The sequence below is a fragment of the Fringilla coelebs genome (assembly GCF_963513975.1).
Source record: "Fringilla coelebs genome assembly, chromosome: 1".
Classification (NCBI taxonomy): Eukaryota; Metazoa; Chordata; class Aves; order Passeriformes; family Fringillidae; genus Fringilla; species Fringilla coelebs.
Window position 1 is genome coordinate 144,551,250 of NC_140028.1, and position 14,673 is coordinate 144,565,922.

General features: G+C 43.2%; 1 protein-coding gene across 1 annotated transcript in view; it reads right to left on the reverse strand.

The window, feature by feature from the left end:
- Positions 1-10,467, reverse strand: part of UBE3C (ubiquitin protein ligase E3C) — a 70,557-nt gene extending 60,090 nt beyond the window's left edge. Inside the window, exon 1 of the mRNA XM_084218460.1 lies at positions 10,112-10,467. Coding sequence (XP_084074586.1) covers positions 10,112-10,177 — 66 coding nt within the window. The 5' untranslated portion in view covers positions 10,178-10,467. The remainder of the gene's footprint in view (positions 1-10,111) is intronic.
- Between the last annotated feature and the right edge of the window lie 4,206 nt (positions 10,468-14,673).

Genomic DNA, 14,673 nt, shown 5'->3' on the forward strand with positions numbered 1-14,673 from the left:
TATGTCCCTTTGAAAAGAGAGCAGCAAACTGTACTGATCCCTGTCCATGTTTGTGCTCTCAGCATCCCCATTACCCTGGCAAACAAATGGCAGAGCTGGCGCACAATAAGGTCCCAGTCCCACCAGATCATACCAGAAGTCTGAGTGTTTTCCTTGCCTGGAGGGTACATAAATCCCTGGCCCAGGTGCACACAGCAAGCTGTGGCATGTTCAGAGCAATCACATCCTGCTCCAAAGCCCCTTGCTTTTGTCTGACTTACAAAAAAGCATGAAGCTCTTTTATTTACTTATTCCTTTTCTCAAAGCCTGTCCAGAAAAAATATCAAGAGAGACACAGCATAAATGGCAGGAATTTTTTCTTTTAAAATTTTGAAGTCTTCACCCAAATTAAGGCTACAGATCGAAACTTTCAGGACAGTGATCTCACCAACTGAGAAAAAGACAGGAATATGAAAGTGCTCACGAGGCCTCAAAACCCTGTATTATTACAACAAAAAAAACCATGCATTAGCTTTTAAACCACAATCTTATACAAGTACTCACAGATTACAATATATCTAAACAAAACTTTATTTGCAAGAGTCTCTTACTGGATGGTTCTGGGTAATTTCCAAGGAAATATACAAAATAACTCAATTTTGATGCACAGTATTCAGTTTCCACTGCAGGCAACAGGAGATGAAAGCACCTTAGCACCTTCCCAAATCCAGTCTAAAACACACAGCAGAATTAAGAAAACTATTTTCATTTTTTGACACTACGACACAAATGACAACTTTGTTTTCCTCTCTATGCCCGTATTAGCCTAGAGAAGTTAAGAAATTAAAAAACACTCAAGCTGAAAATGTACTGTATTTTAATACAGAAAAATCAATTTGAAGTTGGCAAACAAACGTTTATAAAATATTAAAGTGCAGCTAAAATAACTGCTGGAATACTTTCACTGTCTATCAGCAGATATAAAAAATGAGAGCAAAACTCTTCAGCACCTCTTTTTTGAAGATACAGATGAAGCAAACTCACGATTCTCTCCATTTCTTTAGGACAGAAAATACTCTAACAGACCACCAAGAAAGTGAAAAACAAAAAAAACCCACAAGAAGGTTAACCATCTTTCCTCTAAAGACAGTATTTTAGGCCAAAGACACCACTAACTACAGTTATTGCCCTCTAAAGACAGGGTTTGCTCCATGTGTTAAACACAGGACAAACAAACTTAAGGATATCCATACATAGGGATGATGTATCTCCACTCAAGCAGTACAGAAAGACACACACAAAGACAGAACAAGGTACTAAATTAATAACCAACAAATGGCTTAAAGTTTCAGGACTTTTTCAACAACTGATACCTGATGCATTAAAGAAGCTGGTGAAATGTCCCAGTTTAGAAATGACTGGGCTGCAGAAAGCAAGATGTAAAGTGCATTTCTGCTTTGAAAAAACATTTTGCAATTTGTCCTTACACTTCAGAGAGAAAGCAGAAAGAAAAAGCAGAACAAAACACAAAAAAGGGAAAACAATTTGATACATGTGAATAGAGAAGAGAACGGTATGAAAAAACACAAGCAAAGACAGATAATACAAATTATTAGTAGAAAAAGGAAAATAAGTGATCAGAGGGTTTATCAGAAACAAACAATTTTAAATCACTTGAAGAGGGAAGGAGATGAAAAAGGGCAGTGTATCCTTAGTGTATCACTATCACCAGCTTTTCAGTGATGAAGAACTGGGTCTCTTTGTAGCAATCAGTCTTTACTCCAATCCACTCTGAAACTAACAAAAATTTAGTTTTAAGTCAGCCACATACTTGCTTTGAGTACTTGTAAAGAAAAACGCCAACCTGTTAAACGTTGTTAGATATTAGATGCTAAGATATCATCTTACATTAAATAAAATACAGTTCTCAGGTATAAGTACATCTGACCTTTAACAAATTACTATGGGTAAAATAATACTGTTACTCATGTTTACAAGATATACACAAGATCTTAACTATAGCTAAAGAACACATTTAAATTAAATTCAAGAAAAATATATCCCCTCAAAGAGTTATTAAACCAAGCTGGAATACACTGCCTCTTCAGAAATTAATAAGTAACCATGAATGTGCAAAAGAAAACAAACCTGCAGTAGGAAGGAGATTAAAAGAAACATGAAATGATCTTCTTCCAATACAAAGGGCATCCTATCAAATTCATTTCTTAAAGAGAGGTAACTGCAGTCACCTCTGAAATCCTCCCTGAACTGGCCTTTGACAACCAGCACTGTGAAAAGGAGTTGAACTCAGGAGCTGTTGTTCTGTGGCTGGCTGTGAACGACAACAGGGTTACTGCAGTGACACCCGTTTGACAGCTCCCACCCAGAGCCCCAGAGCCTCCGACTGCTGCCAGCGACAGCCCGACAGCCGCAGCTCCAGCATCTCTCCTGCCGCCAGAGCTCCTCACAGCAGGAGACAGCCCGACAGGAACTCCCAAAGATCACACCTGGCTCACTCCTGCTCCCCGCCATGCCCGGATCCTGGGCTGCTCATGCCACCGTATTTCTTCTCCTGCCAGACAGGCACACATCTGCTGTTGAGTCTTTCTTTCAAGGAAGGCAGGCAGACAAGGTAGGGGAAACGAAGCCTGAGCTTGTCCTGACTGTCACACCCCTAACTCAAAAGGAGTGAAAAGCCATTCCCTGAATCACAGTCCTGACTTTTTATCACATGCTCTTCCCTCCTTCAGGGCTTGCCCTATCAAGTGCAGAACAGGGAATCCACTGTCCATGAGTCTTCACGCAATGCAGGACACATCTGGCTGTCCCTTTTCTGCCTGATGCTTTCTCAAAATGAGAAAAGACAACCAATCTCCTGCTCCAGCATGTGCACTGCAGCACCATTAAAATCCCCATTTGAGAAGTTTTCTGTGGGGCATGGCACAAAGAAACAAGATAGCAGAGAAGTACGTGACAGCAAAAGAGCGACATTACAGAAATTAGTCCGAGGGTAAGACAGAAAGAGGAGAGAGGTGAAAACAGAGAAGCAGGTGGAGGACAGTACACAGCAAGGAAAACGTGTGACTGCCACCAAAGAAATGCTGAGTAACATCTGAAATGTCAATCTGTACGTGGGGACAACATACACTTCCATGTACTTCGCTGTTCATCACAGCCAAGCTCCTGGTGGCAGAAGTGCTCTAAGGCAGCAGTTGGGAACAGCCACATCTGACAGTGGAACAATGTCAACGTCAGTGCTTCAAAACCAGCAGTTCCATCCATCATGAAAAAAGAAAGTTGAATTAAAGTTATTTTCTTATCCTTGTTTTACTGAAATACACTTTTTGGTTGCAGAAGTACATTTGCAGAACTCCTAGCTTTCACATATCCTAGCCAAAGACTGAATAAGGTACACAAATATAGAAACTATTACTCTTTTCCTTCTGCATTTCAACACTTTGTCCTGAGAGAAATAAACTTTCAGCCCTCTTGGCTCAAAAATCCAGATTCAGAAAAACAAAATGTATACATAACTAAATCCTCTTCAACACTTCTAATATTTGTTGACTCCTAAAATCTGAAATTGAACAATCTTGGACAGCTATTTACTGGCTATCCTATAGCAAATACATTTAAAACCTAATATGCCCAGATGCAAAGATGAAACTGAGTAATTATTTTCAGGTACTAGCTAAACACAGGGGTTCCTTTAAAATTAATAACAACACACTGAAGCAAAACTTTAATATTATTAATAAATGTTTCATGCTTCCTTATGAATGAAGAGGGTTTATTTTGGTTAGTAGCTGAGAATGCTTTGTATTTCACATTACAAGAGGTCATGCAAAGTATAAGGCATGACTTTTTATGAAATTTTCTTTAAAAAACAAATAAACACTTGACCTTTTTAAATTTTTGTGGACAATTATAAAAACTTGTGTGGTTTTCATCTACAAAATCCAGGAACATTAATCTTTTTTTCTTTCCTTTAAATGAGGAACATGACTTTACAGCTGAATTTAACTTGAACCACATAAAAATCAGTAATAACTCCCCAACAAATGAAGTGACCTAAGCAATTTATAGAATAAAATTCCTTTCAACACAAGTATTCAGTAACTCCAGGCAATAAATGGAAAAAAATTTAAAATTTATTTTTACAGAATAAATGTGGCCACTGGGAAATATCTCCCACCTTCTCAACAATGTTTCAATCTCCTGACATTATTTTAGACAAGATGAACTCCAAGTGGGTTTTTTAATCTGAATAGTGAAAGAAATTTGCATTTTAAAAGGCTTGAAATGCCTTGAACTGAACCTCAACAACTTAAATTCAATGTCTGAGTATGTTCAGCAGCCTGAAATCTTCTGCTTTTAACCAGTTTGTAATTCTTCTTAATAATGATGTCAATAATCAGATAAGTTTCTATGTAGAGCAGACAATCCTGCAGAAGAAGGGAGTTTGAACTATGCCCAGGAGAGGCATTAGGCCCTTCAAAGCCTGGCCTCACTGAAGGCAATGCCACAGCGCTTGCCAGAAAACACCTCAGCTGAATTTCAGCTGCACTCTACTGTGGGATGTAGGGGGGATCTGGAACCTCTTCCATCACGGTACCCACAAAACCACACAAGGGGGAACCAGGATTTGACTGGAGGCTCTAGAGGCCAATTGAAATGCAAGAAAGCTGCTTTTGCATTTATGCTGTTTGTCCCTATTATGATTTCTAAGATGCATATTGTACACAGAGCTGTAGGTGAGCTATCTCTAGTGGAAGGTGGCTTTGCCCAAGGCAAGCGGGTTGGAAATGGGTCATTTTCAAGGTCCCTTCCAACCCAAACCATTCTGTGACTCAACATTTTCTCAGGAAAAAGGGAGGAAAATGTATTTATAAAAGCAGAAGTTTTTGATTTGAATCTGAAAAAAACAGCACATAACTGAAATTAAAAGTGTAATCACTGCTGTCAGCTAACTACAACTCCATCTTTTGTACCTTGCTTTCAAATAAGGAGAATTTCATTTATTACAGATAGAGATTAAAAAAATGCCTAAGAATGAAGGATGCATTAACTGTGTAGTTTTCTACTGACAGGCAGCCATTATTTTACAACATGACAGTCTCCTCATACTTCCATGCCACAGATCTGAAATTCCAAGAGTATTTCAAGACTTAGGCTGTGACACTGCAAGATTCCAGCTGACTCAGGGTGAGGTGTGTGTCTCACACCTCACCATGTGCCTGACAGGACAAAGGTCTTAGGGAGCAAAGCACTGCAATTTTTTCCCACCATTCAAAAATAAACACTCCATTTGTAATTCTAATCTAGAACTCCCATTCTATAAATCCTTACCATCATTTCACTTCCATAGTGGCATGGTGTAGGGTCAAATAAATTACAACAAAATAGAAATTATTCCTTCCTGAAAATATTAACTACTTTCCTCAATCCATCAGTAAGAGAGAAAGAAAACTGGTTTTTAACTGTCCCATCAATGCTTATACCCTACAGGCATCTACCACAATAGCCAATCCCAACATGGGCAGATCTCTCCATGCACTGGCAATTTTACAACCTACTGTTCCTAAAATTTTAATTTTAATTTCACAAGAAGTTATTTCATGTAGACTACAGACAACAAAGAGCAAACAAGATGCTTCTGGAGTTCTACCTCTGCACTTCAGCTGAAAGCAGGGTGGAATATAAACAATAACCTAATGTTTAATGTCATGCTACTAATTTAAGAAAGCAAATCAGAAACTACTAAATTAAAATATAATCAAACTTTGCAAATTTAATATCTCTGATTAGTAAAATGAACATATTAAAAGAAATCACTAAGACTTTCTAAAATAAAGATGGAGTCATCAATATTTGCTCATTAATAAGCTTCTATGTCTTCCACAAAAAAAGCCAAAGATCAAAAAGAACCCCAAAGTCAAGGAAGTTGCTTTCACTTTCACTTTTGTGACCCTGCTAACTCATCTGTATCACAAATTCTAAAAAAGGAGGTGGTTTTTAAAATCATCTCATAATGCTTTACAATTTTAAAATACTCTATTATAAAAAGCCTTGGGATTTGTAAAAGCATGGTTTAGATAGCTCAAGTGATACTGTACATTTGATTTAATATTCTTTTACCCAGTTTTCCTGTAGGACTTCCAAGGTGTCATTCATACATTTCACAACTTAATCAAACAACGTGGAGCTACAGAGCCCCTTGTACACCTCAGCATTGGCCTGGGAATCCCCTGCATGGATGCACTAAAGTATTGCTACCTCAAATTTTTCTTAATACTACTGAAATTAATGAAGTAATACTAGGCCTGACTGACCCAAGTCAGGCTGACATGGTTAAACCAATTCTGCGCTGCGTTCAACCTCGTGCTAAAACCAGTGACAGCTGACAGCTGTCCCCAAAAGGCCAGGTGACACTCCACCTAGCAGAAACATGTTCACTGCACAGGACACAGGGGATGGGCTGGGAAGCAGCCAGGTGAAGGCACCATCTGCTCTATTCCTCTCACAGTTGGGTTAGGTGAGGCCAATCTGAGCTGCACCCCAAGCCAACCCTTCATGCACAGCTCTGCATTTCCTGCCTAACGCATCACAGGCTCTGCAGCCAGAGCCTTCCAGGCAACAATTACCGTCCTGCACAAAATGTCTACAAGTAATTCAAGACGTTCCCATATTGAACTCAAATAACAGCACTCATACTCATTTTTGGAGGCTACTTTACCTAAGAAGCACAAATATGGTTTGGGAGTTACAACTGAACTAAATTTGAAAATTTCTTTTGAAGAGCCTCATAAAGCAAAGAACCATGTTTTAAAGGTGATGATAAACTACCCCAAAAATAAAAATAAATAAATAAAACCCTCTAAAATTAGATTATCACATTGTAAATAAAATCCTGTATCTACACACTCAAACACATACAACAGGGCCAACAGTCCAGATGAATCAGCAGATTCTTGAAAGTAGGTACAAAAGGAAAAGTTCAAGCACTGGCAATACCACCTACATTTTTGCCCTTTTGTACAATGCATTATTATAATGCTCCAATAATATTCTGAAAGGATCAGTCACTGAGGTAGTAATTTTGAGAACATTAATTTGCAGCCTGTGACTAGAACAAAAACAAGTGATGCTTGATATGGGTGGACTGAAGTGCCTCTCAAGAGCATGCACAATAACACACACGAATATAAGACACAAACAGCTCAAAACTAGACCCAAAGCTCTCTGGTTTTGTAATTCAGAAATTCCATACAAGCTAGTGATGAGAAGGCATACTAAATTCAGTACGTAACTGCCACAATTATGCAAGTCCCCAATTTTACTTCTATCATTGTGCTCCTAATGATAGAACTTATTGAAGTCTGGCCCTGTGAGGCCTAAGGGAACACTACAGACACACATGGCAGTGCCAGACAGGTGTCAGCACACGTGAGCTGTGACCAACACAGTCATTGTCTGAGCTGCAGTTTCATCAGCAAAACCACACTTCTAATAGCGTTGCTGATCACTATTTTCATGTAGCTGTATTCACATCAGGCTCCACTGGCACCTTCAGCACTGACTGGCTCCTCAAACAGGAGGTTTTGTCATTGTTCTGCAGTGATGCAACCACGTTTGGGAAACTTCCCCAAACTGGGTACAGAGTTATTCTTAACATTAAGCAGCCCGCCCGGCCCCAGTGTTTCTGAATGACACCTTCTTCCACCAAAGGAATCACAGCCAAGGCAGCACTAAGTACGCAGCTAACCGCCAAAAGCATGGCAGAGGTACAGTGTTGATCCTTCTAAAGTTTTACACCATTTGGGAGAGCAAGGACATTTGTGAAAAAAATAAGGTTTTTTTTAGTATGTGTACCAAAAGCTGGAAGGATATAATTTACAATTCAGCTTTCTGTAAAAATGAAGCCAATACGTAAGAGAAACATGATCCCAAGGAGCCTATGATGTGAAATAATGAGAAACTCACTACGCCTAATTCGGGCTTACCTAGAAACAGAGACCAGGCAAAGTTAAAAGATAAAAGCAGATATATGTAATGAAGGGCCTTCAGGTACATTAAGAGCAGACAAAGCCCCCCACAAGGGGGTACACCCAAAAGGGACAAAGGTCATGAGTTTTTCACAGATATAAGTTTGGTCTATTTACATATCAAGGATTAATTCTCCAATTACAGCTTCAGGTAACGCAGTCCTATTCCCCCAGTTTGCTCCTTCCAAATCACTTTTGTTTATACTTTTCAGGGCCTGAGGCTGTAGGCTGTCTTTGGATAACAGACCCAGATGGATTGTTTTGTCTGACCAAAATGCGAAGATAGTTAACTACAGTTTTTATGGAGTTTAGAGCTATGCATTAATGCAGTATAGGATCTGAAAAATACAAAAGCTAAAATCTTGAGGCATCACATGGAACCCACAAACACTTCTCACAGCAATCTGTTGTAGTAGGTTTTCACAGAAGTTCAGCTAAACTGCATTTAGAAGTAATTTTTATTACTGTTTAAATAAATTCTTTTTTTAGTACTGTACACAGCTTCTGCAAATCAGCAGCTCTTTCAAGGACACTCTAGGATGTCTGTGTAACCATGATGCCCAAAGCTGCGTGTAACTGATTTGCACTGATGCAGCACAAGCACTTCAGTGAACTGATGTAGAATCATGAAATCTGTGCACCAGTCAGTATCAATCTCATCACGAACAGTGAAGGTTATGCATGAACTTCAGTTTCCAGTCCTTTACATGCTAAAATTTGCCCTTGGAAATTTATGCACGCATAACATTAATAAATGCGTCCCATATAATTAAAATAGACGTAATTCTGATACATTTTCATGAATTGCTAAGTGTAAAAGAGGATGTTATGGCAGTTGCTTACTTCTGTAGGAGGCAACATGTCCTGCAAGAAACACTATGAGCAAGTTAGGGTCAAAAGTTGCACAGTACCTGAAGTGTACAGCTGAGGACCAGGACATGTTCTGCCAACTCCTACTTAAGCTGGGGAGTATTTATGGCATTTTGACTCATGTAATGCCAGTTTACGTGACCTAATGAACAGACATGTCTTAAGATAAACAGAAGATGAATCAGAGGAAAAGCTGCATAATCTAAATACAGTTCTGTATACAATCTCTTAATATTAAACTTCACCGTGATTTTAATATCACAGATTGCAGTATTTTTGTTCATTTCCTCACTGTACTGCCAAACCTTAAAAGCTTCCAAGAATCAAACTTGCTTTTAGTGCACAGTAATAAAAACTTATTTTTTTACTCAATTAAAATTCAAAAATACTAATGGAAACACTCATGGCTTCCCACACAGTCATCTCCAATGACAACGGGGAGACTCAGTATTTTCAGAGTGAATTAAAGTGACCCCTACAGATCAGGCCACTTCTAAAAACACTTTGTCCTTTCCGTCATTCTTCCGAAGTCCTGTGCCCTTCACTGCTCGACTAAACATTTGCTTACCCTGTCCAATCAGCAAGATCCGAATAAATCATTCTGCCTCTTTCCCATCAATAAACACGAGGAAATCAAATAGTCTGGTAGAGCTGACAATTAACTGCTACTAACCCTGCGCACGACAAATTGACTGAACCTAAACTTGACAGAGACCAACCCGGCGGCCCCGGCTCACGTGGACGAACCTCCCCCGGCAATTCGGGTTGTGTGAGGCTGTGTGCATCCCACATCCCCCCGGCGAGGCAGGTCCACGGCAGACACTGCCTCTGGAGGGAAGTGACAGGAGGGCTCCGAGTCCTTTCCCCCTGGAAGACCTGGAGAGCGACTGCTGGGGAGGTGCCACCGGCCACGACACCGGGATCGATCGATCGCCTGCGGGGGGGACGAGCCAAGGAGACATTTCCTCGCTTCCCACAATTCTTACTACACTACAAGCCTGGGATGGTGTGGCCTGATTATACAAAAAATAATAATAACAGTGAAGCAGAGAGATCAGAGATAAACACATCATCAGGAGGGGAGGGTTTTTCCCCTCTATTAAACCTTAGTCATCGCTGCTCCCATTTCTGAAGGCCCGACAGTAAAAGCACCGATAACAGGGCGGGGGGCGACAGAACCGACACACACACGGGCACGGCCGGGCGCCGCTCCTTACCTTCCTGCTCGCTCCTCCGAGGGACACCTTGGGCCTTGTTTTGAAGTCCCCTTCAAAGCTGAACATGTTTACAGCTTATCCCATGGGGAGCGGGGCCCGGCCGGCCGGCAGGGCGAGCGGAGGGGCCGCACGAACCCCCCGGGCTGGCGCCCCGCGGCCCGCCCGCCCCCGCGGGGCTGCTCCCCCGTCCCCTGCCTTCCCTGCGGCCTTCGCTATCCCGGTCGCCCCGTTCCTGACCGGCGGCGACGGCGGAGCGTAGTGGGAGGAGGAAAAAGGAGGAGGAGGGAGCAGAGGAGGGGGCAGAGGCAGCGCTCCCGCCGGCCGCGCAGAGAAGATGGCGGCCGCCCGCCGCCCGCCGGGCGCGCTCCCGACACACGGCCGCGCCCGCCGCCCCGCCCCCGGCCCGCGCCCGCCGCCCCGCCTGTCCCGGCCCTCCCGCCTGTCCCGGCCCTCCCGGTTGCGGGTGTTCCACGGGAAACTTCCCTGCCCCGGCCTCCGCCGGAGCTGCCTGCGGGTGTGCAGGGCCGGCTCGGGCCGCCCTGAGGGCGAGAACCGAGCTGAGGGCTTGGGCTACAGGAGCACAGTTGTTGCACACAGTTATGTATGTATATAATTTGTACTTTTAGTAGCATAAGCATATCACAGAATACATAAGGTTGAAAAATACCTCTGAGATCACAGAGTCGAACTTTTGACCAAACACTTCCATCCACTAAGTGCCACATCCAGCTCCTAAACAACTCCAGGGCCAGTGACTTCACCTCCCCGGACAGCTCACTCCGATGCTGTCGCCTTTTTCTGTGAGAAAATTCCTCCTATGGCCTACCTGAGCATCCCCTGGTATAAGCTGAGGCCAGTTCCTCTCGTCCTGGGAGAAAAGACAGACCCCTACCTGGTTTCCCTTTCCTTTCAGGGGGTTGTAGGGAGAGATAGGAATTCACAGAATTCACAGAATCACTGGGTTGAAAGAGACCTTGAGGGTCATTGAGTCCAACCCAGCCCCAACACCTCAACTAAACCCTGGCACCCAGTGCCACATCCAGGCTTTTTTTATACACAGCCAGGGATGGTGACTCCATCACCTCCCTGGGCAGACCATTCCCAAATTTATCACTCTTTCCATAAAAAAACTTTTCCCTAATATCCAACCTATATTTCCTTGGCACAGCTGGAGGCTGTGTGCTCTGGTTGTGTCAGTGCTGCTGCAGACAGAGCCCAGCCCAGCTGAGCACAGGCACCTTTCAGGAGCTGTGAGAGTGATGAGGGCAGCCCTGAGTCTCCTTTTCTCCAGGCTGAGCACCCCCAGCTCCCCCAGGGGTTCCTCTCAGGGTTTGTGTTCCAGCCCCTCTCCAGCCTCGCTGCCTCCTCTGGATGCACTCAAACATCTCAACATCCTTCCCAACCTGAGGGGCCAGAGCTGGACACAGCACCCAGGGTGGGACCTCAGCAGTGCCCAGTGCAGGGGCAGAATGACCTCCCTGCTCCTGCTGGCCACACCATTCCTGATCCAGGCCAGGATGCCATTGGCCTTGGCCACCAGGTCATTCCTGAACCTCTTCTTCCCCATGAAGAGATGGACATGACCCTATTGCAAAGACTTCTTGATCAGGGTGAGGACTGAACACACCAGTACAGGCTTCTGTGTAGCCATGACAATACACTTGGGAAAATCCACATGATAGAGGTGGGCTCAGGAATGGGACCTCAGCTGATGAGGAGTGGAAAAAGAAAAAGGCTGTAAAGTAAAAGCAGCAGACACAAACATGAAACTACACCTGAGGCTACTTTACATTTCTTAGCCCATTCTCCATTCTTTCACTATGATTACTGCATCCCTCCAGATACAGAGGTGGTGCAGACAACAACAGTAACAAAAAGCAGTTACTCAGTCTGCAACTCAAGGTGGTAAATAAATATAGGTGGCCAAATCCAGCTTTCATTCCTTTCAGCAGAAATTTTAATTCTCACATTGGCGTATCACAACAAACAAATTGCAAGCATCCACGTCAGGAGAGGATGGATGTGCTTTGCAGCTGTTCATACCAAGAGCATCATGCTCTTTAACTGTTGTCAAGCTGACTGGAAAATGATATATCTGTTCAGATTTCATTGGTTTTGGATGATTCAGAAGAGTCTAAGTTTTAAAATTTCAGACTTTTCATTAGGGAATGAGGGCTTAGCAAGAGTAAGCATTAGTCTGGCATTTCACCAGATAACATCATCTCAGTATAAGCAAGCCTGCCCTCCCTAAATACTGTTTACAAATGCAGATGGGGTTTAGGATATTGTGAAATACCATATCAAATGTTTGTTCATGGTTTCAACACATTGCATTGCTGATGAAATATCCCACCACTCTGTATTGAAATGATAGTGTTTTTTTCCAAACATGACAAGATTCTTTGACTTTGGCCTTGATAATCTTTATAAGTCTCATACAAAAAAGGACCAGTCTAGGTGTCCCTAGCAGTTAATGAATTAATTTTCATTAGCACAGAAGCAATCTGTTAGGTCATGAGTTTGTGCCATCTTTATCAGTAGCAAAGACAGCTTAGGGATGCAATCTCTCCTTATGTAAGGAGTGAAAGAAACACGAAACTGCAGAGAGCAGAGTTTCTATGAGATAGGATTTTCACTGATACACTTAACATGTTCCAGCTCCAGTATCAGAAAGGCACAAGATCTTCTACTGACCCTGGCTTTTACCTTCTGCAGAAGTGGTTGGTAAATGACACAGGCCCAAGTGATGAGTGTCTGAGAAGTCTTGGTGATTTCTGGCATCCCCAGCACAGGAAGGACAGCAGCCTGTTGTGTTGAGTCCAGTGGAGGCCACCAAGAGAATTAGAAGGATGAAGCACCACCCATATAAGGAAAGGTTGGGAGAATTGGGGTTATTCAGCCTGGAGAAGAGAACATTGTGGAGTGACCTCATTGCGGCATTCCAGTACCCAAAGGGAGCCTGCAGGAAAGACAGAAAGAAAGTTTTTACCATAGAATGTAGTGACAGGACAAGGGGGAATGACTTTAAACCAAAAAAGAGTAGGTTCAGATTAGATACTAGAAAAAAATTCTTTTCATCAAAGGTGGTGAGGTGCCACAGCATCTGTCACAGTCGAGACAGCCATGATAGACAGAGTGCCACCATACACGCTCAGAAAGCTTCAACCCATGCAGAGTAACATCACATCGCATCAGAAAGCTGCAAATGTCTGTCCTTTTTGCTCACTAGCTCAACCTTTTATCCCCTCATGTTCATGCATTGCAGCTGTGTGCCCTCTGTTCCCTTTGGTGGCTACTCAGTGCCCCTGGGCACTCCACAGCTCATTGCTGTCAGCGCTGCTCACCTGCTGCTCACTGCTGTGCCCACTGGGGATGAGGCTGGGCCACAGCCCCACTCCCAATCACACAAACTGTGTGCCTAGACTGCCCACAGAAGTTGTGGATGTCCCATCCCTAGAAGTGTTCAGGGACAGGTTGGATGGGACTCTGAGCAATTTGGCCTGGTGGGAGGTGTCCCTATCCATGGCAGGGGGATTGGAACTGGATGACCTTTAAGGCCCCTTCCAACCCAAGCCATTCTGTGATTCTATGATTTGTATATGCCCCTCAAGGCCATGACTGGTTTAATATTCTCAGGAAGCAGCAAGAACATGTTGTTCCATGAAGGAAGCAAAGGGGATGCCCCCAGCACGGGCCCTCCCAGGTCAGAACATAATTCTGCAGGATCCAGAGAGAGAGGGCAGAGCCTGGCAGTGGTGAGACAGGATTCAGCTCCAGGCAGGGTGAGTGGATGAGTCCTGAGAGGCCAGAGAGTGCTGTGATGTAATCCAAGGTGTGTCCAGGAGGAAGGGCTGGAGGCAGGTACACCTGAGCTTAGAGGGACCGATGAGCAGTGGAGTGAGTGAGTGAGTGAGTGAGTGAGTGAGTGAGTGAGTGAGTGAGTGAGTGAGTGAGTGTGAGTGAGTGTGTGAGTGAGTGAGTGCCCCAGATGTGGCTGTTCAGGGCAATCCAGGGCCCTGACAAACACATACTCAAGCATGTAGGAATATTGCCTTTGTATGTGTGCTGTGTTTACCCACCTGTCTCACCTGCTTCAATCTTTCCCATCTTTTTCATCTCTCTTTTGCACATTCCACAAGACTTTTTGCGTTCTCCTAGTCATAGTTCTCTGCCCTGTGATTGTATCTTTTTGCCTCTGCACGCATGTGTACACACTGCTCCCAGGTACAGATGGCTTGGTCCAGTTGTTTATTAGATGCAGTCTATTAAAAAGTTGTGATTACTCAACATTTTCTTCACTCCTGAAATGAAGTTTCCGAAGTGTGTGCAAATACAATCTTTTTCTTGTAAATGCACACCATAGAAATTAAAACAGCTGCACAAAGGTAGTGACAGTTGTAGAAAACATGGCTAAATTGTTTCAGTCCACATAACAGAGAAACTTATCTATAGGGTGTCTCCAGGGCCTGCTTCTAGGTGCCAAAGGACAGGAAAAATCTGTGGTGCCCATATGGCTGTCATAAGATCTTCCTTTTTCACTGTGAGTGGCTCGGAGCAAAGCC